At 57.2% G+C, this 27,316-nt stretch overlaps 1 protein-coding gene across 3 annotated transcripts in view; it reads right to left on the minus strand.

Moving 5' to 3' along the window:
* Positions 1-27,316, minus strand: part of LOC147114393 (F-BAR and double SH3 domains protein 2-like) — a 176,306-nt gene that overhangs the window by 11,222 nt on the left and 137,768 nt on the right. For all 3 annotated transcript variants that reach the window (XM_085996065.1, XM_085996064.1, XM_085996063.1), the window contains 10 exons: positions 26,249-26,344; positions 24,092-24,211; positions 22,978-23,082; positions 21,702-21,863; positions 18,413-18,547; positions 14,935-15,018; positions 12,278-12,464; positions 10,211-10,422; positions 8,775-8,895; positions 5,623-5,696 (listed from right to left, as the gene is read on the minus strand). In XM_085996065.1, the coding sequence (XP_085852191.1) occupies positions 5,623-5,696; positions 8,775-8,895; positions 10,211-10,422; positions 12,278-12,464; positions 14,935-15,018; positions 18,413-18,547; positions 21,702-21,863; positions 22,978-23,082; positions 24,092-24,211; positions 26,249-26,344 (1,296 nt within the window). The remainder of the gene's footprint in view (positions 1-5,622; positions 5,697-8,774; positions 8,896-10,210; positions 10,423-12,277; positions 12,465-14,934; positions 15,019-18,412; positions 18,548-21,701; positions 21,864-22,977; positions 23,083-24,091; positions 24,212-26,248; positions 26,345-27,316) is intronic.

A 27,316-nucleotide genomic window follows, 5' to 3' on the forward strand; every position in this document is an offset into this window, starting at 1 on the left:
ACAGGACTGGGTGTGAGTTAGGACACGGGGCAGCGAGCACAGGGGGTGATGGGTGAACGGGACTGGGTGTGAGTTAGGACACGGGGCAGTGAGCACAGGGGGTGATGGGTGAACGGGACTGGGTGTGAGTTAGGACACGGGGCAGTGAGCACAGGGGGTGATGGGTGAACGGGACTGGGTGTGAGTTAGGACACGGGGCAGTGAGCACAGGGGGTGATGGGTGAACGGGACTGGGTGTGAGTTAGGACACGGGGCAGTGAGCACAGTGGGTGATGGGTGAACGGGACTGGGTGTGAGTTAGGACACGGGGCAGTGAGCACAGGGGGTGATGGGTGAACGGGACTGGGTGTGAGTTAGGACACGGGGCAGTGAGCACAGTGGGTGATGGGTGAACGGGACTGGGTGCGAGTTAGGACACGGGGCAGTGAGCACAGGGGGTGATGGGTGAACGGGACTGGGTGTGAGTTAGGACACGGGGCAGTGAGCACAGGGTGATGGGTGAACGGGACTGGGTGTGAGTTAGGACACGGGGCAGCGAGCACAGGGGGTGATGGGTGAACGGGACTGGGTGTGAGTTAGGACACGGGGCAGTGAGCACAGGGGGTGATGGGTGAACGGGACTGGGTGTGAGTTAGGACACGGGGCAGTGAGCACAGGGGGTGATGGGTGAACGGGACTGGGTGTGAGTTAGGACACGGGACAGTGAGCACAGGGGGTGATGGGTGAACGGGACTGGGTGTGAGTTAGGACACGGGGCAGTGAGCACAGGGGGTGATGGGTGAACGGGACTGGGTGTGAGTTAGGACACGGGGCAGTGAGCACAGGGTGATGGGTGAACAGGACTGGGTGTGAGTTAGGACACGGGGCAGCGAGCACAGGGGGTGATGGGTGAACGGGACTGGGTGTGAGTTAGGACACGGGGCAGTGAGCACAGGGGGTGATGGGTGAACGGGACTGGGTGTGAGTTAGGACACGGGGCAGTGAGCACAGGGGGTGATGGGTGAACGGGACTGGGTGTGAGTTAGGACACGGGACAGTGAGCACAGGGGGTGATGGGTGAACGGGACTGGGTGTGAGTTAGGACACGGGGCAGTGAGCACAGGGGGTGATGGGTGAACGGGACTGGGTGTGAGTCAGGACACGGGGCAGTGAGCACAGGGGGTGATGGGTGAACGGGACTGGGTGTGAGTTAGGACACGGGGCAGTGAGCACAGGGGGTGATGGGTGAACGGGACTTGGTGTGAGTTAGGACACGGGGCAGTGAGCACAGGGGGTGATGAGTGAACGGGACTGGGTGTGTGTTAGGACACGGGGCAGTGAGCACAGGGGGTGATGGGTGAACGGGACTGGGTGTGAGTTAGGACATGGGGCAGTGAGCACAGGGGGTGATGGGTGAACGGGACTGGGTGTGAGTTAGGACACGGGGCAGTGAGCACAGGGGGTGATGGGTGAACGGAACTGGGTGTGAGTTAGGACACGGGGCAGTGAGCACAGGGGGTGATGGGTGAACGGGACTGGGTGTGAGTTAGGACACGGGGCAGTGAGCACAGGGGGTGATGGGTGAACGGGACTGGGTGTGAGTTAGGACACGGGGCAGTGAGCACAGAGGGTGAATGGTGAACGGGACTGGGTGTGAGTTGGGACACGGGGCAGTGAGCACAGGGGGTGATAGGTGAACGGGACTGGGTGTGAGTTAGGACACGGGACAGTGAGCTCAGAGGGTGATGGGTGAACGGGACTGGGTGTGAGTTAGGACATGGGGCAGTGAGCACAGGGGGTGATGGGTGAACGGGACTGGGTGTGAGTTAGGACACGGGGCAGTGAGCACGGGGTGATGGGTGAACGGGACTGGGTGTGAGTTAGGACACGGGACAGTGAGCTCAGAGGGTGATGGGTGAACGGGACTGGGTGTGAGTTAGGACATGGGGCAGTGAGCACAGGGGGTGATGGTGAACGGGACTGGGTGTGAGTTAGGACACGGGGCAGTGAGCACAGGGGGTGATGGGTGAACGGGACTGGGTGTGAGTTAGGACACGGGGCAGTGAGCACAGGGGGCGATGGGTGAACGGGACTGGGTGTGAGTTAGGACACGGGGCAGTGAGCACAGGGGGTGATGGGTGAACGGGACTGGGTGTGAGTTAAGACACGGGGCAGTGAGCACAGGGGGTGATGGGTGAACGGGACTGGGTGTGAGTTAGGACACGGGACAGTGAGCACAGGGGGTGATGGGTGAACGGGACTGGGTGTGAGTTAGGACACGGGGCAGTGAGCACAGGGGGTGATGGGTGAACGGGACTGGGTGTGAGTTAGGACACGGGGCAGTGAGCACAGGGTGTGATGGGTGAACGGGACTGGGTGTGAGTTAGGACACGGGGCAGTGAGCACGGGGTGATGGGTGAACGGGACTGGGTGACAGTTAGGACACGGGGCAGTGAGCACAGGGGGTGATGGGTGAACGGGACTGGGTGTGAGTTAGGACACGGGGCAGTGAGCACAGGGGGTGATGGGTGAACGGGACTGGGTGTGAGTTAGGACACGGGGCAGTGAGCACAGGGGGTGATGGGTGAACGGGACTGGGTGTGAGTTAGGACACGGGGCAGTGAGCACAGGGGGTGATGGGTGAACGGGACTGGGTGTGAGTTAGGACACGGGGCAGTGAGCACAGGGGGTGATGGGTGAACGGGACTGGGTGTGAGTTAGGACACGGGGCAGTGAACACAGGGGGTGATGTGTGAACGGGACTGGGTGTGAGTTAGGACACGGGGCAGTGAGCACAGCGCGGGTGATGGGTGAACGTTACTGGGTGCGAGTTAGGACACGGGGCAGTGAGCACAGGGGGTGATGGGTGAACGGGACTGGGTGAGAGTTAGGACACGGGGCAGTGAGCACAGGGGGTGATGGGTGAACGGGACTGGGTGTGAGTTAGGACACGGGGCAGTGAGCACAGGGGGTGATGGGTGAACGGGACTGGGTGTGAGTTAGGACACGGGGCAGTGAGCACAGGGGGTGATGGGTGAACGGGACTGGGTGTGAGTTAGGACACGGGGCAGTGAGCACAGGGGGTGATGGGTGAACGGGACTGGGTGTGAGTTAGGACACGGGGCAGCGAGCACAGGGGGTGATGGGTGAACGGGACTGGGTGTGAGTTAGGACACGAGGCAGTGAACACAGGGGGTGACGGGTGAACGGGACTGGGTGCGAGTTAGGACACGGGGCAGTGAGCACAGGGGGTGATGGGTGAACGGGACTGGGTGTGAGTTAGGACACGGGGCAGTGAGCACAGGGGGTGATGGGTGAACGGGACTCGGTGTGAGTTAGGACACGGGGCAGTGAGCACAGGGGGTGATGGGTGAACGGGACTGGGTGTGAGTTAGGACACGGGGCAGTGAGCACAGGGGGTGATGGGTGAACGGGACTGGGTGTGAGTTAGGACACGGGGCAGTGAGCACAGGGGGTGATGTGTGAACGGGACTGGGTGTGAGTTAGGACACGGGACAGTGAGCACAGCGCGGGTGATGGGTGAACGTTACTGGGTGCGAGTTAGGACACGGGGCAGTGAGCACAGGGGGTGATGGGTGAACGGGACTGGGTGTGAGTTAGGACACGGGGCAGTGAGCACAGGGGGTGATGGGTGAACGGGACTGGGTGTGAGTTAGGACACGGGGCAGTGAGCACAGGGGGTGATGGGTGAACGGGACTGGGTGTGAGTTAGGACACGGGGCAGTGAGCACAGGGGGTGATGTGTGAACGGGACTGGGTGTGAGTTAGGACACGGGGCAGTGAGCACAGCGCGGGTGATGGGTGAACGTTACTGGGTGCGAGTTAGGACACGGGGCAGTGAGCACAGGGGGTGATGGGTGAACGGGACTGGGTGAGAGTTAGGACACGGGGCAGTGAGCACAGGGGGTGATGGGTGAACGGGACTGGGTGTGAGTTAGGACACGGGGCAGTGAGCACAGGGGGTGATGGGTGAACGGGACTGGGTGTGAGTTAGGACACGGGGCAGTGAGCACAGGGGGTGATGGGTGAACGGGACTGGGTGTGAGTTAGGACACGGGGCAGTGAGCACAGGGGGTGATGGGTGAACGGGACTGGGTGTGAGTTAGGACACGGGGCAGCGAGCACAGGGGGTGATGGGTGAACGGGACTGGGTGTGAGTTAGGACACGAGGCAGTGAACACAGGGGGTGACGGGTGAACGGGACTGGGTGCGAGTTAGGACACGGGGCAGTGAGCACAGGGGGTGATGGGTGAACGGGACTGGGTGTGAGTTAGGACACGGGGCAGTGAGCACAGGGGGTGATGGGTGAACGGGACTGGGTGTGAGTTAGGACACGGGGCAGTGAGCACAGGGGGTGATGGGTGAACGGGACTGGGTGTGAGTTAGGACACGGGGCAGTGAGCACAGGGGGTGATGGGTGAACGGGACTGGGTGTGAGTTAGGACACGGGGCAGCGAGCACAGGGGGTGATGGGTGAACGGGACTGGGTGTGAGTTAGGACACGGGGCAGTGAGCACAGGGGGTGATGGGTGAACGGGACTGGGTGTGAGTTAGGACACGGGGCAGTGAGCACAGGGGGTGATGGGTGAACGGGACTGGGTGTGAGTTAGGACACGGGGCAGTGAGCACAGGGGGTGATGGGTGAACGGGACTGGGTGTGAGTTAGGACACGGGGCAGTGAGCACAGGGGGTGATGTGTGAACGGGACTGGGTGTGAGTTAGGACACGGGGCAGTGAGCACAGCGCGGGTGATGGGTGAACGTTACTGGGTGCGAGTTAGGACACGGGGCAGTGAGCACAGGGGGTGATGGGTGAACGGGACTGGGTGTGAGTTAGGACACGGGGCAGTGAGCACAGGGGGTGATGGGTGAACGGGACTGGGTGTGAGTTAGGACACGGGGCAGTGAGCACAGGGGGTGATGGGTGAACGGGACTGGGTGTGAGTTAGGACACGGGGCAGTGAGCACAGGGGGTGATGGGTGAACGGGACTGGGTGTGAGTTAGGACACGGGGCAGCGAGCACAGGGGGTGATGGGTGAACGGGACTGGGTGTGAGTTAGGACACGAGGCAGTGAACATAGGGGGTGACGGGTGAACGGGACTGGGTGTGAGTTAGGACACGGGGCAGTGAGCACAGGGGGTGATGGGTGAACGGGACTGGGTGTGAGTTAGGACACGGGGCAGCGAGCACAGGGGGTGATGGGTGAACGGGACTGGGTGTGAGTTAGGACACGAGGCAGTGAACATAGGGGGTGACGGGTGAACGGGACTGGGTGCGAGTTAGGACACGGGGCAGTGAGCACAGGGGGTGATGGGTGAACGGGACTGGGTGTGAGTTAGGACACGGGGCAGTGAGCACAGGGGGTGATGGGTGAACGGGACTGGGTGTGAGTTAGGACACGGGGCAGTGAGCACAGGGGGTGATGGGTGAACGGGACTGGGTGTGAGTTAGGACACGGGGCAGCGGAGTGTTTGGAACAAACGGACCAAGAGTGGAAGCCGGGACTTCTTGCGATGTGTGGTCAGTCTCACACCGGCCGATACATTTCCCCCGAGGGACCCGTAGCCTGGCGCGAGGGGGCAGGTGGCAAATGACAATATCTCGGATAAATGTGCTCTTACGGGTCTAAGTCGTCCAGCGGGCACCTCGAGAGCAGTCTCCAGCATCTGGGAGTCCTCCTTCTGGACGGCAGAAACTGCAGCGGGAATAAAGTGAAATTAACGGTCTTGGCTCTACTTTTCCCCGAAGGTCGCACTCGGGGTCGCCAACTCTGGCGGACGTTACCCTGGAGGTTTCATCACATGACCTCCAACCGCCCCACCCGGTCAAACAGCCAGCTTCCCCCCACAACCCCAATAGAAATTAGAAACAAAAGTGTTTGCAAAGTAAATTAAAAGATGCAATTCTGTTTTAACGCCCCTGACTTTTTTCTCCAGGCCACTGCTGGGAACCAAAACTCCTAGAGATCAATCTTGGATCCTTGGAGACTCCAGGCCAGCACCGGAGGGTTGGCGACTCCTGGGCCCGAAGGCCAATCAATGTTTGGCGCTCGGGACTTTCAGAAGTTGTTGTACACAAAAGCTGACAGGCTGAGCCCGCGTCCCATGAGGGACTCCAGATCTCCAAATCAACAACAACAACATTTATAGACACCTTCCTTTCACAGAAAAAACAATGAGGGAGATATTAGGAAAAGTGACCAAAAGTTTGGTCAAGGAGTTGGATTTACAGAACCGAGACACGTGGATGGAGTTAAGATACAGATCAGCCACGATCTAATTGAATGGCAGAACGGGCTCGAGGGGTGAATGGCCTCCTCCTGTTCCTGTGTAACAGGCTCGAGGGGCTGAATGGCCTCCTTCTGTTCCTGTGTAACAGGCTCGAGGGGCGGGACGGCCTCCTCCTGTTCCTGTGTAACAGGCTCGAGGGGTGAATGGCCTCCTCCTGTTCCTGTGTAACAGGCTCGAGGGGCTGAATGGCCTCCTCCTGTTCCTGTGTAACAGGCCCAAGGGGCTGAATGGCCTCCTCCTGTTCCTGTGTAACAGGCTCGAGGGGCTGAATGGCCCCCTCCTGTTACTGTGTATCAGGCTCGAGGGGCTGAATGGCCTCCTCCTGTTCCTGTGTAACAGGCTCGAGGGGCTGAATGGCCTCCTCCTGTTACTGTGTAACAGGCTCGAAGGGCTGAATGGCCTCCTCCTGTTCCTATGTAACAGGCTCGAGGGGCTGAATGGCCTCCTCCTGTTCCTGCGTAACGGGCTCGATGGGCTGAATGGCCTCCTCCTGTTCCTAATGTAACAGGCTTGAAAGGCTGAATGGCCTCCTCCTGTTCCTAATGTAACAGGCTTGAGGGGCTGAATGGTCTCCTCCTGTTCCCATGTAACAGGCTCGAGGGGCTGAATGGCCTCCTCCTGTTCCTGTGTAACAGGCACGAGGGGCTGAATGGCCTCCTCCTGTTCCTAATGTAACAGACTTGAGGGGTTGAATGGCCTCCCCCGTTCAAGTGTAACAGGCTCGAGGGGTTGAATAGCCTCCTCCTGTTCCTGTGTAACAGGCTTGAGGGGCTGAATGGCCTACTCCTGTATCCGTGTAACAGGCTCGAGGGGCTGAATGGTCTCCTCATGTTCCTGTGTAATGGGCTCGAGGGGCTGAATGGCCTCCTGCTGTTCCTGTGTAACAGGCTTGAGGGGCTGAATGGCCTCCTCCTGTTCCTGTGTAACAGGCTCGAAGGGCTGAATGGCCTCCTCCTGTTCCTGTGTAACAGGCTCAAGGGGCTGAATGGCCTCCTCCTGTTCCTAATGTAACAGGCTTGAGGGGTTGAACGGCCTCCTCCTGTTCCTGTGTAACAGGCTCGAGGGGCTGAATGGCCTCCTCCTGTTTCTGTGTAACAGGCTCGAGGGGCTGAATGGCCTCCTCCTGTTCCTGTGTAACAGGCTCGAGGGGTTGAATGGGCTCCTCCTGTTCCTAATGTAATAGGCTCGAGGGGCTGAATGACCTCCTCCTGTTCCCGTGTAATAGGCACGAGGGGCTGAATGGCCTCATCCTGTTCCTGTGTAACAGGCCCGAAGGGCTGAATGGCCTCCTCCTGTTCCTGTGTAACAGGCTAGAGGGGCTGAATGGCCTCCTCCTGTTCCTGTGTAACAGGCTCGAGGGGCTGAATGGCCTCCTCCTGTTACTGTGTATCAGGCTCGAGGGGCTGAATGGCCTCCTCCTGTTCCTGTGTAACAGGCTCGAGGGGCTGAATGGCCTCCTCCTGTTACTGTGTAACAGGCTTGAAGGGCTGAATGGCCTCCTCCTGTTCCTATGTAACAGGCTCGAGGGGCTGAATGGCCTCCTCCTGTTCCTGTGTAACGGGCTCGATGGGCTGAATGGCCTCCTCCTGTTCCTAATGTAACAGGCTTGAAAGGCTGAATGGCCTCCTCCTGTTCCTAATGTAACAGGCTTGAGGGGCTGAATGGTCTCCTCCTGTTCCCGTGTAACAGGCTCGAGGGGCTGAATGGCCTCCTCCTGTTCCTAATGTAATAGACTTGAGGGGTTGAACGGCCTCCCCCGTTCCAGTGTAACAGGCTCGAGGGGCTGAATAGCCTCCTCCTGTTCCTGTGTAACAGGCTTGAGGGGCTGAATGGCCTCCTCCTGTATCCGTGTAACAGGCTCGAGGGGCTGAATGGTCTCCTCATGTTCCTGTGTAATGGGCTCGAGGGGATGAATGGGCCTCCTCCTGTTCCTGTGTAACAGGCTCGAGGGACTGAATGGCCTCCGGCTGTTGCTGTGTAACAGGCTCGAGGGGCTGAATGGCCTCCTCCTGTTCCTGTGTAACAGGCTTGAGGGGTTGAATGGCCTCCTCCTGTTCCTGTGTAACAGGGTCGAGGGGCTGAATGGCCTCCTCCTGTTCCTGTGTAACAGGCCCGAGGGGCTGAATGGCCCCCTCCTTTTCCTGTGTAACAGGCTCGAGGGGCTGAATGGCCTCCTGCTGTTCCTGTGCAACAGGCCCGAGGGGTTGAACGGCCTCCCCCTGTTCCAGTGTAACAGGCTCGAGGGGCTGAATAGCCTCCTCCTGTTCCTGTGTAACAGGCTTGAGGGGCTGAATGGCCTCCTCCTGTATCCGTGTCACAGGCTCGAGGGGCTGAATGGCCACCGGCTTCTGTTCCTATGTAACAGGCTCGAGGGGCTGAATGGGCCTCCTCCTGTTCCTGTGTCACAGGCTCGAGGGGCTGAACGGGCTCTTCTGTTGCTGTGCAGGATTCTGCTGGTCTAATAACAGATTAAACATTCTTACCGCAGTTGCTCGGCGATGCCTGGAGTCTCTCTTGCTGTGCGGATCCCACACTGGGGACGGCCAGTGGATCAGAGTCAGGAGCAGGAGGAGAGAATGGAGGAGGGGAGTGTGAAGTGGGGTCCTGGGGAACAAAACACGGTGGGTCAGCAACGTCCCAGGGGCACAGATACCGTGCGCAGAGCAACTCAATCCGATCAACATTAATAAACTGAAGAGTCTGCTCCCGCCCCCCGCCCCACTCCAGTCTCCGTGGGTGAACACTCCGCCCAGGGTGGTACTGAGGCACACACACCTCCCGCGCCCCCCCCCCCCCACTCCAGTCTCTGTGGGTGAACACTCCGCCCAGGGTGGTACTGAGGCACACACACCTCCCGCCCCCCCCCACTCCAGTCTCCGTGGGTGAACACTCCGCCCAGGGTGGTACTGAGGCACACACACCTCCCGCCCCCCCCCCCACTCCAGTCTCCGTGGGTGAACACTCCGCCCAGGGTGGTACTGAGGCACACACACCTCCCGCAACCCCCCCCCCCCACTCCAGTCTCCGTGGGTGAACACTCCGCCCAGGGTGGTACTGAGGCACACACACCTCCCGCGCCCCCCCCCCCCCCCCACTCCAGTCTCCGTGGGTGAACACTCCGCCCAGGGTGGTACTGAGGCACACACACCTCCCGCACCCCCCCCACTCCAGTCTCTGTGGGTGAACACTCCGTCCAGGGTGGTACTGAGGCACACACTCCTCCCGCCCCCCCCGCCCACTCCAGTCTCCGTGTGTGAACACTCCGCCCAGGGTGGTACTGAGGCACACAGGCCGGTCTGTGCAGAGTTCGATGATCTGGATGTGGGGGTTGGAAGGGTTAATGGCAAACTGTGAGGAAAATGGCAGTGGTGGGCGTGGGTGGGGGCAGGGCAGAGGGTTCAATGTGGAAAAGAGTTCGAGAAGAAACCAACTGAGGGAGAGCGAGCGACAGAGAGTGCATTTATAGAGCGCCTTTAACCTAGTAAAACGTCCCAAGGTGCTTCACAGCAGTGTTGTAAGACCGAGGGATCGAGGGACAGACTCACTAGGGTCGGTATAACAAAGGGGCCAATGTGATTCTAGATTGAATATTCAGGGGCATTGAATGCGAAAGCTCGGCGGTGAGGGTGAATTGCTCCAGGAGATTGTCTGGGCCGGAGCTGGCGTGTTTCGTGCTGTTCTGGGCTCCCTGTTGTAGGAAGGGTTATTAGACCCAGGGGAAAGGGGCAGTGAGGGGGGGGTGGGGGGGGGAAGGGCTTCTGCGGAGAATCTTCAGGAAATGGAAGGACCGCAGTGGGAGGAAGAGGAAGTTGTGTCATAACCCGATGTCAACACAGAGGCAAGATCATAAAGCTGTTAAATGAGCGAGAGCGAGGCTGCAGAGCCCGACTAAAAGCTGCAATCTTCCGGTGTACGGTACCAGCTCCGGCTCCAGGTCCGGCCCTTCCGCGCTCAACAGCTCGACGACCAGGGAAGGAAAGACTCCGACTCGCCCATTGAACTCTCCTTCCCAGAATCCATCGTCCACTCCGCGCTCTCCAGTGTGAAGTATCTGGATCACGGCTCCTTCGGGGAAACACAGCTCCTCCGCACTCTGTCCTTCGTAATCGTACAAGGCCCTGGCCAATCGCACTGCGGAAAAACAACACTCCCAACATCAGCTCCGCAACCTGGCTGCAGTTACACGCCCAGGAAAATTGGACCGCGTTCCACCCACATCACATCATTTTGTGTGAAGCCAAGGCTTCTTCAACAGCACCTCCCAAACCCGTGACCTCTACCACCTAGAAGGACAAGGGCAGCAGGGGCATGGGAACACCACCACCTCCAAGTTCCCCTCCAAGTCACACACCATCCTGACTTGGAAATATATCGGCCGTTCCTTCATCGTCGCTGGGTCAAAATCCTGGAACTCCCTCCCTAACAGCACTGTGGGAGCACCTTCACCACACGGACTGCAGCGGTTCAAGAAGGCGACTCACCACCACCTTCTCAAGGGCAATTAGGGATGGGCAATAAATGTCGGCCTTGCCAGGGACGCCCACATCCCGTGAATGAATAAAAAAAACAAAAGAATCCGTACTGCCCCTCCGACAGTGCGGCACTCCCTCAGTACTGCCCCTCCGACAGTGCGGCACTCCCTCAGTACTGCCCCTCCGACAGTGCGGCGCTCCCTCAGCACTGCCCCTCCGACAGTGCAGCGCTCCCTCAGCACTGCCCCTCCGACAGTGCAGCGCTTCCTCAGTACTGCCCCTCCGACAGTGCGGCGCTCCCTCAGTACTGCCCCTCCGACAGTGCAGCGCTCCCTCAGTACTGCCCCTCCGACAGTGCGGCACTCCCTCAGTACTGCCCCTCCCTCAGTACTGCTCCTCCGACAGTGCGGCGCTCCCTCAGTACTGCCCCTCCGACAGTGCAGCGCTCCCTCAGTACTGCCCCTCCGTCAGTGCGGCGCTCCCTCAGTACTGCCCCTCCGACAGTGCAGCGCTCCCTCAGTACTGCCCCTCCGACAGTGCGGCGCTCCCTCAGTACTGCCCCTCCCTCAGTACTGCCCCTCCGACAATGCGGCGCTCCCTCAGTACTGCCCCTCCGACAGTGCAGCGCTCCCTCAGTACTGCCCATCCGTCAGTGCGGCGCTCCCTCAGTACTGCCCCTCCGACAGTGCAGCGCTCCCTCAGTACTGCATCTCCGACAGTGCGGCGCTCCCTCGGTACTGTCACTCCAACAGTGCGGCACGCCCTCAGTACTGCCCCTCCGACAGTCCGGCACGCCCTCAGTACTGCCCCTCCGACAGTGCAGCACTCCCTCAGTACTGCCCCTCCGTCAGTGCGGCGCTCCCTCAATACTGCCCCTCCGACAGTGCAGCGCTCCCTCAGTACTGCACCTCCGACAGTGCGGCATGCCCTCAGTATTGCCACTCCGACAGTCCGGCATGCCCTCAGTACTGCCCCTCCGACAGTGCGGCGCTCCCTCAGTACTGCCCCTCCGACAGTGCGGCGCTCCCTCAGTACTGCCCCTCCGACAGTGCGGCACTCCCTCAGTACTGCACCTCCGACAGTGCGGCGCTCCCTCAGTACTGCCCCTCTGACAGTGCGGTGCTCCCTCAGTACTGCCCCTCCGACAGTGCGGCCCTCCCTCAGTACTGCCCCTCCGACAGTGCGGCGCTCCCTCAGTACTGCACTGGGAGTGTCGGCCTAGATTTTAAGGCTCTGGGGTGGGATTTGAACCCACAACCTCTTGATTCTGAGGCAGGAGCTCTGCCCACTGAGCCTCGGCTCACAAGTGTGTCAACAACTCCAAATTGAATCTGTGCAACTTCTCCCCTTTACTCCCCGCCGTTTATAGGCTTTTAACAGTGAAACCCGGAGTCAATGAAACATTTGCTGATTCACCTGGTCTGCTCTCGGCCCCTCTCGGGAGGACGTGGTGCCCAGCCCTCTGGCCCCACACCCGAACTCCACAACAGGTAAAATATCACGGTTACACCCACCTCCATCCACTGCCCGCTCCAGGCCACTGCTGCCCATCAGTTCCTGCTCCGCGGAGCTACTGGACGAGGAGTAAGAGGTAATATCGCAGGAAGTGGCCGCTGGGGTCCTGCTGGACTGAACGGTACCGCCCGTGAACTGGAGGTACTTCTCCGGAACGTAGCCTATCTGGCCAGAACTATTCCGAGCCTGAAGAAGGGAAAAAGAAATGGACTGAAACTAAAACTAGACAGTAAGCAAATTAACTAAAGACTGCGGAGGTTTGAAGGGGGCAGTCTGGGGTTGGGGTTTGGTGCAGGGACTTACGAAAATGATGGGCAGGAGAGGACCAACGAATGTTTGGGGAGAGGGTACAGAGGAGGTGACGTTACAAAACTACTAGGCAATTGGTCAGAGTGTTAAACAAGGCTTTAATCGACTGTTTCACAACATGGAGATCTAGTTGTCCTTCACTAGTTCCTGTTTACAAAATGTCCCTGAGCAAGCTGGGCCCGTGCCCGAGTATTTATGCTCTGCCTGGACAGCGCCACCAGCAGGCCGCCCAGTATATTTCATAAGTCCTTTCTACAGGAATGGCACGATTTATGTCAGGTTTACCAGGACCATACCAGGGACTGGAGAAGCTGGGATTGTTCTCCTTAGAGCAGAGAAGGTTGAGGGGAGATTTAATCATAGAATGATACAGCACAGAAGGAGGCCATTCAGCCCATCGTGCCTGTGCCGGCTCTTTGAAAGAGCTCTCCAATTAGTCCCACTCCCTCGCTGGATACTGACCCACAAACCAGAGGAAATAGTTTCTCACTTTCTCCATCAAAACCCCTCATAATTTTGAATATTTCTATTGGAGAAACTTAACTGGACCAGCCACTTAAATACTGTGGCAACAAGAGCAGGTCAGATGCTGGGTATTCTGCGGCGAATGTCTCACCTCCTGACTCCCCAAAGCCTTTCCACCATCTACAAGGCACAAGTCAGGAGTGTGATGGAATACTCTCCACTTGCCTGGATGAGTGCAGCTCCAACAACACTCAAGAAGCTCGACACCATCCAGGACAAAGCAGCCCACTTGATTGGCACCCCATCCACCACCTTAAACATTCACTCTCTCCACCACCGGCGCACCGTGGCTGCAGTGTGTACCATCTACAAGATGCACTGCAGCAACTCGCCAAGGCTTCTTCGGCAGCACCTCCCAAACCCGCGACCTCTTCCACCTAGAAGGACAAGGACAGCAGGCGCATGGGAACACCACCACCTCCAAGTTCCCCTCCACGTCACACACCATCCTGACTTGGAAATATATCGCCGATCCTTCATCGTTACTGGGTCAAAATCCTGGAACTCCCTCCCTAACAGCGCTGTGGGAGCACCTTCACCACACGGACTGCAGCGGTTCAAGAAGGCGGCTCACCACCACCTTCTCAAGGGCAACTAGGGATGGGCAATAAATGCTGGCCTCGCCAGCGACGTCCACATCCCATAAAAACGAATAAAAAAGGGGAAAAAAGTTACTGGGCTGGAAGGAGCGGGGGAGTGGGATTAATTGGATCGCTCTACCAAGGGACGGCACAAGCATGATGGGCCGAATGGCCTCCTTCTGAGCTGTATCATTCTATGATTATCTGTTGAAATCGAGTGTGGGTCAAAAATCCATTCGGAGCAAATATCAAACCGGACGCGAGCCCCTCCGTGTTGCGAATCCTCGTCACTCCATTTGTCTGGTGAGGTCACGGAGAGGGCGGACCCTGGGAGTTGGGTCAAGGCTCAAGGCCTTTGACCGACAGCTGCCCCGAGTCCACAACAAGGGTTGGTTGTATTATACGCAGTACTGTACTCCGCCAATACTTTCAAATACGCTCAAACCTCACAAAATAAATCACTCAATCTGAGATTTCACTTGGAAAGAGCAGCGAGTGTCTGGGAGTCCCAATGTCGTGTTTGGAGCTGGAGATCATTCCTGACCACAATCACAGGGCCGGTTAATGTTTGTGGTCTGGTTATTCTTGGGGAACACGATTTTCAAAAAGCCTTTTTAGAAAGAGCTTGCTTTGTATACAGCACCTTTCACAGCCTCAGGACGTCCCAAATCACTGAATCCTAGCTCAGTCAGTGAGGGACCAGCACTGAATCCCAGCTCAGTCAGAGAGGGACCAGCACTGAATCCCAGCTCAGTCAGAGAGGGACCAGCACTGAATCCCAGCTCAGTCAGTGCAGCACCAGCACTGAATCCCAGCTCAGTCAGTGAGAGACCAGCACTGAATCCCAGCTCAGTGTGACCGGCCCTGAATCCCAGCTCAGTCAGTGAGGAACCAGCCCTGAATCCCAGCTCAGTCAGTGAGGAACCAGCCCTGAATCCCAGCTCAGTCAGTTAGGAACCAGCCCTGAATCCCAGCTCAGTCAGTGAGGAACCAGCCCTGAATCCCAGCTCAGTCAGTGAGGGACCAGCCCTGAATCCCAGCTCAGTCAATGAGGGACCAGCAGTGAATCCCAGCTCAGTCAGTGAGGGACCAGCCCTGAATCCCAGCTCAGTCAGTGAGGGACCAGCCCTAAATCCCAGCTCAGTCAGTGATGGGGGGAGGAGGGTCTGGGGTTGATATTCCAGTGCGGGGGTGGGGTGGGGGTATTTTGCTCCGTGCTGAACGATCTCCGCCGGTCTCACCTTCACCCAATCCTCCATGTCGCCATCTTCAATCACCTCGAGCTGCTCGTCCAGTGTGATGGTCAGTTCATCCGACTGTGAGGCCTGTGCACGGGAGGAAAGAGATCGAGGAAATTAGGTATTAGCTTTATAAAAAGAGGCATAGGGCACAAGTTATGCTAAACCTTTATAAAACACCCGTTAGGCCCCAGCTGGAGAATTGTGTCTGATTCTGGGCACCAGAACTTTAGGAAGGATGTCAAGACCTTGGAGAGGGTGCAGAGGAAATTTACTAGAATGGTTCCGGGGATGAGGGACTTCAGATTTGTGGAGATGTAGGGAGGCTATTGAAGCTGGTATTGTTCTCCTTAAAGCAGAGCAGGATCAGGGGAGATTTAATAGAGGTGTTCAAAATCATGAAGAGCATAATGTGGGAAAAAAGAGGTTATCCACTTTGGTAAGAAAAATAAAAAAGCAAAATATTATTTAAATGGAGAGAGGCTATAAAATGCTGCGGTACAGAGGGATCTGGGGGTCCTTGTACATGAAACACAAAAAGTTAGCATGTAGGCACAGCAAGTAATTAGGAAGGCAAATGGAGTGTTGGCCTTTATTTCAAAGGGAATGGAGTATAAAAGTAGGGAAGTCCTGTTACAACTGTACTGGGCGTTGGTGAGACCACACCTGGAGTACTGCGTACAGTTTTGGTCTCCTTATTTAAGGAAGGATATACTTGCATTGGAGGCAGTTCAGAGAAGGTTCACGAGGTTGATTCCGGAGATGAAGGGGTTGTCTTATGAAGAAAGGTTGAGCAGGTTGGGCCTATACTCATTGGAGTTTAGAAGAATGAGAGGGGATCTTATTGAAACATATAAGATTCTGAAGGGGCTCGACAGGGTGGATGCCGAGAGGATGTTTCCCCTTGTGGGGGAATCTAGAACTAGGGGGCATAATTTCAGAATAAAGGGGCTCCCATTTAAAACGGAGATGAGGAGGAATTTCTTCTCTCTGAGGGCCGTGAATCTGTGGAATCCTCCACCCCAGAGAGCTGTGGAGGCGGAGTCACTGAATATATTCAAGGTGGAGATAGACAGATTTTTGAACGATAAGGGAGTCGAGGGTTATGGGGAGCGGGCAGGGAAGTGGAGTCAAGGCCAAGATCAGATCAGCCATGATCTTATTGAATGGTGGAGCCGGCTCGAGGGGCCGAATGGCCGACTCCTGCTCCTACGTCTTATGTTCTTATGTCCTTATGTATAAGAACAAACAAGGAGAAAATGTTTCCAGCGGCAGGAGGGTCGATAACCAAAGAACCAGAGGGGAGGTGAGGAAAACATTATTTTACAGCGAGTTGTTGTGATCTGGAACGTGCTGCCTGAAAGGGCGGTGGAAGCAGATTCAATCGTAACTTTCAAAAGGGAATTGGATAAATACTGGAAAAGGAAAAATTCACAGGGTTGTGGGGAAAGAGCAGGGGGAGTGGGACTAATCGGAGAGCTCGTTCAAAGAGCCGGCACAGGCACGATGGGCCGAATGGCCTCCAGTGCTGTGATTCTATGTCATGTTCAATCAACAGACACAACCTCTCCCTGCGAATGCACCTGGCGGCGGACACAAACCCGGTCCTTGGGGCGAAGTTCACGAGCGAGCTGCGGGCGAGAAAACAGCAAACAGCAGCATGAAACTAATGAGCGCGGCACGGGAACAGAAGCCAGCTTCGCCGATCTGAACTCCTCCCCCTCCCGCGCTACGGTACAGTCTTCGGGGATCCACCGGACCCGTCTCTAGTCCTGTGGCTCATACCAGTGAATCTGTGTGGCCTATTCAACCGAGGTGGGCATCACAACTGAGTCCGATCCCGTTCTCACCCGGATGTCCGCGGGTGCTGGCCAGCAGGGAGTGGCTGGATTGCGATCAGGAGCGGGAACCCTGGCCGATGTGCCGGCCTGTCTCTAGCTGAGCGATGTGGAGTCCGCTGGTGTCTGTTCAGCACCACCCTAACCCACGTTCCCTGTAATCGGCGCTTTGTTCTGCACTACAGGCGAGCGGCCAGCGCAGAACCTTGGCGATTACTGCGCAGCCGCGCACACCTTATCGGGAACATTAACCGTAGCCAAGATCAGGCACAACCACACGGACACACAACGGAGCCCGGGGACTTCCTGATGTGGCGGTTCAGCTCGGCGCCTGGTTGCTGCAATCATCGGCACACCCATTGGGGCATCTGACCAAGGTTTCTTCCTTTGTCTCAGTTTATCTCAGTGGGTAGCTCTCTCTCTCTGTCTCGCTCTCTCTGTCTCTCACCTCTGAGTCACAAGGTCCTGGGTTCAAGCCCCACCCCAGAGACAGCAGCACAAAAATCTAGGCTGACACTCCCGGTGCAGTACTGAGGGAGCGTCGCACTGTCGGAGGGGCAGTACTGAGGGAGCACTGCACTGTCGAAGGGGCAGTACCGAGGGAGCGCCGCACTGTCGGAGGGGCAGTACTGAGGGAGTGCCGCACTGTCGGAGGGGCAGTACTGAGGCAGCGCCACATTGTCGGAGGGGCAGTACTGAGGGAGTGCCGCACTGTCGGAGGGGCAGTACTGAGGGAGCGCTGCACTGTCAGAGGGGCAGTACTGAGGGAGCGCTGCACTGTCAGAGAGGCAGTACTGAGGGAGCACTGCACTGTCGGAGGGGCAGTACTGAGGGAGCGCCGCACTGTCGGAGGGGCAGTACTGAGGGAGCGCTGCACTGTCGGAGGGGCAGTCCTGAGGGATCGCCGCACTGTCGGAGGGGCAGTACTGAGGGAGCGCCGCACTGTCGGAGGGACAGTACTGAGGGAGCGCCGCACTGTCGGAGGGGCAGTACTGAGGGAGTGCCGCACTGTCGGAGGTGCAGTACTGAGGGAGCGCCGCACTGTCGGAGGGGCAGTACTGAGGGAGCGCCGCACTGTCGGAGGGGCAGTAATGATGGAGTGCTGCACTGTCGGAGGGGCAGTACTGAGGGAGCGCCGCACTGTCGGAGGGGCAGTACTGAGGGAGCGCCGCGCTGTCGGAGGGGCAGTACTGAGGGAGTGCTGCACTGTCGGAGGGGCAGTACTGAGGGAGTGCAGCACTGTCGGAGGGGCAGTGCTGAGGGAGCGCTGCACTGTCGGAGGGGCAGTACTGAGGGAGTGCAGCACTGTCGGAGGGGCAGTACTGAGGGAGCGCTGCACCGTCGGAGGTGCCGTCTTTCGGATGAGACATTAAACCAAGGCCCCCGTCTGCTCTCTCAGGTGGATGTAAAAGATCCCCTGGCACTATTTCGAAGAAGAGCAGGGGGAGTTCTCCCCCGTGTCCTGGGGCGAATATTTTTCCCTCAACCAACACCACTAAAACAATTTTCTGGTCATTATCACATTGCTGAGACTAGGGGCTCAAGTCTCTGGAGTGGGACTCGAACCCACGACCTTCTGACTCAGTGGCTACCCACTGAGTCACGGCAGACACTGGAGGTAAGTTCGCTCCTGACCGACCTACCTGGTAACTGTAGAGTACTTTACAGCACACTGGGTACACACGAGGGGGACTGACTGTGTTGGAGTCGCTGATCTCATAAAAGATCTCATTGTTGTCATCAAATTCCTCAAAATCAGTGAAATCCAAATCATCAAACTGTGAAATTAACAAACAGATCGAAAATAGTTAGTGGCAGCGAGAGAGAGACAGCGAGAGAGAGACAGCGAGAGAGAGACAGTGAGAGAGAGAGAGAGAGAGAGAGAGAGACAGCGAGAGAGAGACAGCGAGAGAGAGACAGTGAGAGAGAGAGAGAGAGAGAGAGAGAGAGAGAGACAGTGAGAGAGAGAGAGAGAGAGAGAGAGAGACAGCGAGAGAGAGAGAGAGACAGCGAGAGAGAGAGACAGTGAGAGAGAGAGAGACAGCGAGAGACAGCGGAAGAGAGACAGCGAGAGAGAGAGACAGCGAAAGAGAGAGAGACAGCGAGAGAGAGAGAGACAGCGAGAGAGAGACAGCGAGAGAGAGAGAGAGAGACAGCGAGAGACAGCGGGAGAGAGACAGCGAGAGAGAGAGACAGCGAAAGAGAGAGAGACAGCGAGAGAGAGAGCGAGAGAGAGCGAGAGACAGCGAGAGAGAGAGACAGCGAGAGAGAGAGCGAGAGAGAGAGAGAGAGACAGCGAGAGAGAGAGCGAGAGAGAGTGAGAGACAGCGAGAGAGAGACAGCGAGAGAGACAGCGAGAGAGAGACAGCGAGAGAGAGAGACCGCGAGAGAGAGAGAGAGAGCGCGAGAGACAGCGAGACAGCGAGAGAGACAGCGAGAGAGAGAGAGACAGCGAGAGAGAGACAGCAAGAGAGAGAGCGAGAGACAGCGAGAGAGAGCGCGAGAGACAGCGAGAGAGAGAGCGAGAGAGAGAGCGCGAGAGAGAGAGAGCGCGAGAGAGAGAGAGCGAGAGAGAGCGCGAGAGAGAGAGCGAGAGAGCGCGAGAGAGAGAGCGCGAGAGAGAGAGCGCGAGAGAGAGCGCGCGAGAGAGAGAGAGCGCGAGAGAGCGCGAGAGAGCGCGAGAGAGCGAGAGAGAGCGCGAGAGAGCGCGAGAGAGCGCGAGAGAGCGAGAGAGAGCGCGAGAGAGAGAGAGCGCGAGAGAGAGCGAGCGCGAGAGAGAGAGAGCGCGAGAGAGAGCGCGAGAGAGAGAGCGCGAGAGAGAGCGCGAGAGAGAGCGCGAGAGAGAGCGCGAGAGAGAGCGCGAGAGAGAGCGCGAGAGAGAGAGCGCGAGAGAGAGCGCGAGAGAGAGAGCGCAAGAGAGAGAGCGCGAGAGAGAGAGAGCGCGAGAGAGAGAGAGCGCGAGAGAGAGCGCGAGAGAGAGCGCGAGAGAGAGAGCGCGAGAGAGAGAGCGCGAGAGAGAGAGAGCGCGAGAAAGAGAGAGCGCGAGAGAGAGAGCGCGAGAGAGAGCGCGAGAGAGAGCGCGAGAGAGAGCGCGAGAGAGAGAGCGCGAGAGAGAGCGCGAGAGAGAGAGAGCGCGAGAGAGAGCGCGAGAGAGAGCACGAGAGAGAGAGAGCGCGAGAGAGAGAGAGCGCGAGAGAGAGCGCGAGAGAGAGAGAGCGCGAGAGAGAGAGCGAGAGAGAGAGCGCGAGAGAGAGAGCGCGAGAGAGAGCGCGAGAGAGAGAGAGCGCGAGAGAGAGAGAGCGCGAGAGAGAGCGCGAGAGAGAGAGAGCGCGAGAGAGAGAGCGAGAGAGAGAGCGCGAGAGAGAGAGCGCGAGAGAGAGCGCGAGAGAGAGCGCGCGAGAGAGAGAGCGCGAGAGAGAGCGCGAGAGAGAGCGCGAGAGAGAGAGCGCGAGAGAGAGCGCGAGAGAGAGCGCGAGAGAGACAGAGCGCGAGAGAGACAGAGCGCGAGAGAGACAGAGAGAGAGGCAGAGCGAGAGACAGAGCGAGAGACAGAGCGAGAGACAGAGCGAGAGACAGAGCGAGAGAGAGAGCGAGAGAGAGAGCGAGAGAGAGAGTGAGAGAAAGAGCGAGAGAGAGACAGAGCGAGAGAGAGACAGAGCGAGAGAGAGACAGAGCGAGAGAGACAGAGCGAGAGAGACAGAGCGAGAGAGACAGAGCGAGAGAGACAGAGCGAGAGAGCGAGACAGAGCGAGAGAGCGAGACAGAGCGAGAGAGAGACAGAGCGAGAGAGCGTGAGAGAGAGCGCTAGAGCGCGAGAGCGAGAGAGAGCGCGAGAGAGTGAGACAGAGCGAGAGCGAGACAGAGCGAGAGCGAGACAGAGCGAGAGCGAGACAGAGCGAGAGAGAGACAGAGCGAGAGAGAGACAGAGCGAGAGAGAGACAGAGCGAGAGAGAGACAGAGCGAGAGAGAGACAGAGCGAGAGAGAGACAGAGCGCGAGAGAGACAGAGCGCGAGAGACAGAGCGCGAGAGACAGAGCGCGAGAGACAGAGCGCGAGAGACAGAGCGCGAGAGACAGAGCGCGAGAGACAGAGCGCGAGAGACAGCGCGAGAGAGACAGAGCGAGAGAGACAGAGCGCGAGAGACAGAGCGCGAGAGACAGAGCGCGAGAGACAGAGCGCGAGAGACAGAGCGCGAGAGACAGAGCGAGAGAGACAGAGCGAGAGAGACAGAGCGAGAGAGACAGAGCGAGAGAGACAGAGCGAGAGAGACAGAGCGCGAGAGACAGAGCGCGAGAGACAGAGCGCGAGAGACAGAGCGCGAGAGACAGAGCGCGAGAGACAGAGCGCGAGAGACAGAGCGCGAGAGAGACAGAGCGCGAGAGAGACAGAGCGCGAGAGAGACAGAGCGCGAGAGAGACAGAGCGAGAGAGAGACAGAGCGAGAGAGAGACAGAGCGAGAGAGACAGAGTGAGAGAGACAGAGCGAGAGAGAGATAGAGCGAGAGAGAGAGACAGAGCGAGAGAGACAGAGCGAGAGAGAGAGACAGAGCGAGAGAGACAGAGCGAGAGTGAGACAGAGCGAGAGTGAGACAGAGCGAGTGTGAGACAGAGCGAGAGAGAGAGACAGAGCGAGAGAGAGAGACAGAGCGAGAGTGAGACAGAGAGAGAGAGAGAGAGAGAGACAGAGCGAGAGAGAGACAGAGCGAGAGTGAGACAGAGAGAGAGAGAGACAGAGCGAGAGTGAGACAGAGAGAGAGAGAGAGAGAGAGAGAGAGAGACAGAGATTGATGAAGTTCTTTGAGAAACATGTTGCCGGATTTGTTGGTGATCCCCGGCCTGTGTGACTCGGCCCGCCGGGGACACTCTATTCAAAAGGCGATTTGCCTCCCACTGCCGGGAGCCTTGGCGTGCTGGCTGTTTGAAGCTCCCTCACCTCTGGGGAGAGTCCTCCGTTCGACAGTCGAGCCTCGCTCAGCTTCCTCTCTCTCTCCAGCTCCTCACTTGCTTGATTCATGGTGCTGACCATCCATGCGTCCACCTCCAGTCCGGCCTCGCGCAGCAGGTTCAGGCGTGAAACGGCCTTCACCTTGCTCGTCTGAATCAGAAACAAAAAGCTACAATTGCTCAGGAGCAGCCCAGAGGTTTCCCCGCACCGTCCAGCTGCAGGGCAGCTCCACTAAGAAAGCCTCACACAAACCCTGCTCCTTTATTATGGGCTATTGCACCTTTGCAGCACCTAACCGAGTCTCGGAGATTGGGAGAGGTCCAGGTTCCACTGCTGGCCTATCGATGTCGATTAGCCAGGGTGCCAGTGAGCCTCCGATGCTGGGCTAGTGAGCGGGACAATGATATCCAGGGTTCCTGCTGGTGATCCCTGTGCGTGTGCACGTGTCGTCACTCTGCTGGGTCAACGGGGTCAGCAGTGTTCAGAGACCTGCGGTGAGTGTCCCACCTCCTGATTCCCCAAAACCTTTCCACCATCTACAAGGCACAAGTAAGGAGTGTGATGGAATACTCTCCACTTGCCTGGATGAGTGCAGCTCGACACCATCCAGGACAAAGCAGCCCGCTTGATTGGCACCCCATCCACCACCTTAAACATTCACTCCCTCCACCACCGGCGCACCGTGTCTGCAGTGTGTACCATCTACAAGATGCACTGCAGCAACTCGCCAAGGCTTCTTCGGCAGCACCTCCCAAACCCACAACCTCTTCCACCTAGAAGGACAAGGGCAGCAGGCGCATGGGAACACCACCACCTCCAAGTTCCCCTCCAAGTCACACACCATCCTTACTTGGAAATATATCGGCTGTTCCTTCATCGTCGCTGGGTCAAAATCCTGGAACTCCCTCCCTAACAGCGCTGTGGGAGCACCTTCACCACACGGACTGCAGCGGTTCAAGAAGGCGGCTCACCACTACTTGCTCAAGGGCAATGAAGGATGGGCAATAAATGCTGGCCTTGCCAGCGACGCCCACATCCCAAGAACGAATAAAAAATGTCAGCGGTCACTCTGTTATCGATCACCCCCCAACCCCCCGCGGTCAGTCCATCGTGTTCGGATGAACCCAGTGTCAACACGTCTCTTGAAACATCCCACGTAGCCTCGCTCGTGAACACGCAGCTCTCCGTTACAGCGCGTTCAACATTCACACAACCGCTTAGTAAAGGTGACACTGGGTTTACAACCCTCCCAGTGACCCCGTACCTCTGCTTTCCTGATGCTCTCCTTGACCTCTTCCATCTTTGACTCGATGCTCACTGCCTCTTCCTCCGACAACGGTTTCCTTCGCTGCTCTAAGTTGTGTAAAACCTGCAAGGAAGCGTAGAGTGGGTTAGATCGTAGAGTGTGCGGAGATCGTAGAGTGCGCAGAGATTGCAGAGTGTGCGGAGATCGCAGAGTGTGCGGAGATCGCAGAGTGTGCGGAGGTCGCAGAGTGCATTGTAGAGTGTGCGGAGATCGCAGAGTGTGCGGAGATCGTAGAGTGTGCGGAGATCGTAGAGTGTGCGGAGATCGCAGAGTGCATTGTAGAGTGTGCGGAGATAGTAGAGTGTGCAGAGATCGCAGAGTGCATCGTAGAGTGTGTGGCGATCATAGAGTGCATCGTAGAGTGTGTGGCGATCGTAGAGTGTGTGGAGATTGTAGAGTCGATCGTAGAGTGTGTGGAGATCGTAGAGTATGTGGAGATCGTAGAGTGTGTAGAGATCGTAGAGTGCATCGTAGAGTGTGTGGAGATCGTAGAGTGCATCGTAGAGTGTGGAGATCGTAGAGTGTGTGGAGATCGTAGAGTGCATCGTAGAGTGTGGAGATCGTAGAGTATGTGGAGATCGTAGAGTGCATCGTAGAGTGTGTGGAGATCGTAGAGTGCATCGTAGAGTGTGTGGAGATCGTAGAGTCGATCATAGAATGTGTGGAGATCATAGAGTCGATCGTAGAGTGTGTGGAGATCGTAGAGTCGATCGTAGAGTGTGAGGAGATCGTAGAGTCGATCGTAGAGTGTGTGGCGATCGTAGAGTGCATCGTAGAGTGTGTGGAGATCGTAGAGTCGATCGTAGAGTGTGTGGAGATCGTAGAGTCGATCGTAGAGTGTGTGGAGATCGTAGAGTCGATCGTAGAGTGTGTGGAGATCGTCGAGTCGATCGTAGAGTGTGTGGAGATCGTCGAGTCGATCGTAGAGTGTGTGGAAGCTATAGAGCGGAGTTAAGAGGCCAGTGTTGTGATAATCACGGCCCTTGATTGGAGAACGGGAATATTCCCTTCCACAGAGTGAACGTGACAACAGCAGCAAAGAGACTTGAGGAGTGAAGTTGCTCTCACTGACCCGATCCCCGTGGGCAATGACCTTGTGGTTATTGGCCAGTTTAGTTGCCCACTTGCAGGCCTCCTTGTCCAGACTGGTGTCTCTGTCTCTGCCGCCCAGCTGAATCTCCAATTGGCAAACCTACCGTGTGGTGAACAACAGAGGGAGTCGATTAATAACCGGCCGGACACACAACATTGACTGCTGGAGCTCGGTTACTGCCCGATATTGCTCCAGGTAAAACTTTAACCCGGTGTAAAAACAACTCCAGCCCAAAATGCATCGCTTCCACTCTGAAAAAATCCAATTGCATTTTCTGTAAATAAGATTTTGCTGCTCAGGATTTGGAAACAGACACGGTAAGCGTCACAAACCATGTCTAACAGCAACCCTTCAAGAAGGAGTTAGATATATTTCTTAAGGCTAAAGGGATCAAGGGATATGGGGAGAAGGCAGGGACAGGGTACTGAACTTGGATGATCAGCCATGATCGCATTGAATGGCGGAGCAGGCTCGAGGGGCCGAATGGCCGACTCCTGCTCCTATCTTCTATGTTTCTATGTAACCCGGGGATCGTAACTTCAAACCCCACCATATTCTGGTGCTTCATCGATGACCTCCCCTCCGTCATGGGGTCAGGCGTGGAGCAGAAACCTCGGCTGCCGCTCAGGTTCAGCAGCGAGGGGGTCCTCAATTGTCTGACAGAATCTGGACCATCACCTCCTGAAGTGTAATCAGACCAGCTACAAGGACAGGGCAGAGTTACGCTACAGCTGTAGAGAGCTCCAGTCAGACCCCATCTGGAGTAACTGTGTTCAGTCCTGGGCCCCGCCCCTCAGGAAGGATATATCGGCCTCGGAGGGGGAGCAGCGCAGATTCACCAGAATGATACCAGGGCTAAAAGGGTTAAATTCCGAGGACAGGGTGCACAGACTGGGCTTGTATTCCCTTGAGTTTAGAAGATTAAGGGGTGATCTAATCGAGATGTTTAAGATGATTAAAGGATTCGATCGGGTCGAGAGAGAGAAACTATTTCCTCTGGTGGGGGGAGTCCAGAACAAGGGGGCAGAACCTTAAAATTAGAGCCGGGCCGTTCAGGGGTGATGTCAGGAAGCACTTCTTCACACAAAGGGTGGTGGGAATCTGGAACTCTCTCCCCCCAAAAAGCTGTTGAGGCTGGGGGTCAATTGAAAATTTCAAAACTGAGATTGATTGATTTTTGCTGGGTGAGGGTATCCATGGTTACGGAACCAAGGCGGGTCGATGGAGTTGAGATACAGATCAGCCCTGATCTCATTGAATGGCGGAACAGGCTCGAGGGGCTGAATGGCCTCCTCCTGGTCCTAGAGGGTGGGCAGTTTCCCAATGACGAGCGGTTCATCTCCTCAGCCCACCCCTCAAAGCCACTCCATCATCCACAGGGGTAAAGGCAGATGGAATATTCACCACCTGCCTGGGTGGCCCCACAACACAACACCGGGTTCAAGAAGAAGGCCCACCACCACCTTCTCGGGGCAACTAGGGATGGGCAATCAATGCCGGCCTCGCCAGCGACGCCCACATCCCCAGAATGAATTTAAAAATTGTGTTCCGTTCTGGGCACCGCACTTTAGGAAGGATATACCGGCCTTGGAGGGAGTGCAGCGCAGGTTTACCAGAATGACACCCGGACTCCAAGGGTTACGTTACGAGGAGAGATTCACAAACAAGGGTTGTATTGCCTAGAATTTAGAAGGTTAAGGGGTGATCTGATCGAAGTTTTCAAGATATTAAGGGAAGAGAGAAAGTATTTCCGCTGGTTGGGGAGTCTAGGACTAGGGGGCAGAGTCTGAAATTTAGAGCCAGACCTTTCAGGAGTGAAATTAGGAAACACTTCTACACACAAAGGGTGGTAGAAGTTTGGAACTCTCTTCCGCAAACATCAATTGATGCTGGGTCAATTGTTCATTTTAAATCAGAGATTGATAGATTTCTGTTAACCAAAGATATTAAGGGATAGGGGCCAAAGGTGAGTGGATGGAGTTGAGGTCGCAGATCAGCCATGATCTCATTGAATGGCAGAGCAGATTCGAGGGGCCGAATGGCCTACTCCTGTTCCTCCTTCCGGACGGCGCAGGAGGGAAGCAGGGGAGTGTAAAGCGGTGGGAACTGGTTCGATCTCCCCCAGCGCCGGCTCACCTTGTCTGAACCGGCTGGCTGAAACAGGAACGGCGAGGCCTCAGTAAACACCAGGTTGTCCCGGAGGAACAAGTGAAGGTCGCACTCGCGGGAAACCTGCGATTGAAACACAAGAGGACGCTCACTTGGTGCATTTAATGTCTGGGCTGAACAGATCGAGAGAGCTCGAATCGCACTGGCAGTTACACGATGGTTCGTTACGTCCCTCAGTCGCCCGAAACGCTCCGCCCACCTTGAAGCGCAGTGATCGTATTTGGGGAGACAGACGAGGCAGCTATTTTACACGCAGCAAGATCCCACAAACAGTGATGAGTTCAGACTTGAGCACAAACTGCAAGCCGACAGTCCCGGTGCAGTACTGAGGGAGCGCCGCACTGTCGGAGGGGCAGTACTGAGGGAGCGCCGCACTGTCAGAGGGACAGTACTGAGGGAGCACCGCACTGTCGGAGGGGCAGTACTGAGGGAGCGCCGCACTGTCGGAGGGGCAGTACTGAGGGAGCGCCGCACTGTCAGAGGGACAGTACTGAGGGAGCACCGCACTGTCAGAGGGACAGTACTGAGGGAGCGCCGCACTGTCAGAGGGACAGTACTGAGGGAGCGCCGCACTGTCGGAGGGGCAGTACTGAGGGAGCGCCGCACTGTCGGAGGGGCAGTACTGAGGGAGCACCGCACTGTCGGAGGGACAGTACTGAGGGAGCACCGCACTGTCAGAGGGACAGTACTGAGGGAGCGCCGCACTGTCGGAGGTGCAGTACTGAGGGAGCGCCGCACAGTCGGAGGGGCAGTACTGAGGGAGCACCGCACTGTCAGAGGGACAGTACTGAGGGAGCGCCGCACTGTCGGAGGGGCAGTACTGAGGGAGCGCCGCACTGTCAGAGGGGTAGTACTGAGGGAGCGCCGCACTGTCGGAGGGGTAGTACTGAGGGAGCGCCACACTGTCGGAGGGTCAGTACTGAGGGAATGCCGCAATGTCGGAGGGGCAGTAGTGAGGGAGCGCCGCACTGTCGGAGGTGCTGTCTTTCGGATGAGACGTTAAACCGAGGCCCCGTCTGCTCTCTCAGGTGGGTG

This window comes from Somniosus microcephalus, chromosome 8 (assembly GCF_052327205.1).
Source record: "Somniosus microcephalus isolate GS21.2 chromosome 8, FLI_Smic_1.0, whole genome shotgun sequence".
In the NCBI taxonomy this organism is placed as follows: Eukaryota; Metazoa; Chordata; class Chondrichthyes; order Squaliformes; family Somniosidae; genus Somniosus; species Somniosus microcephalus.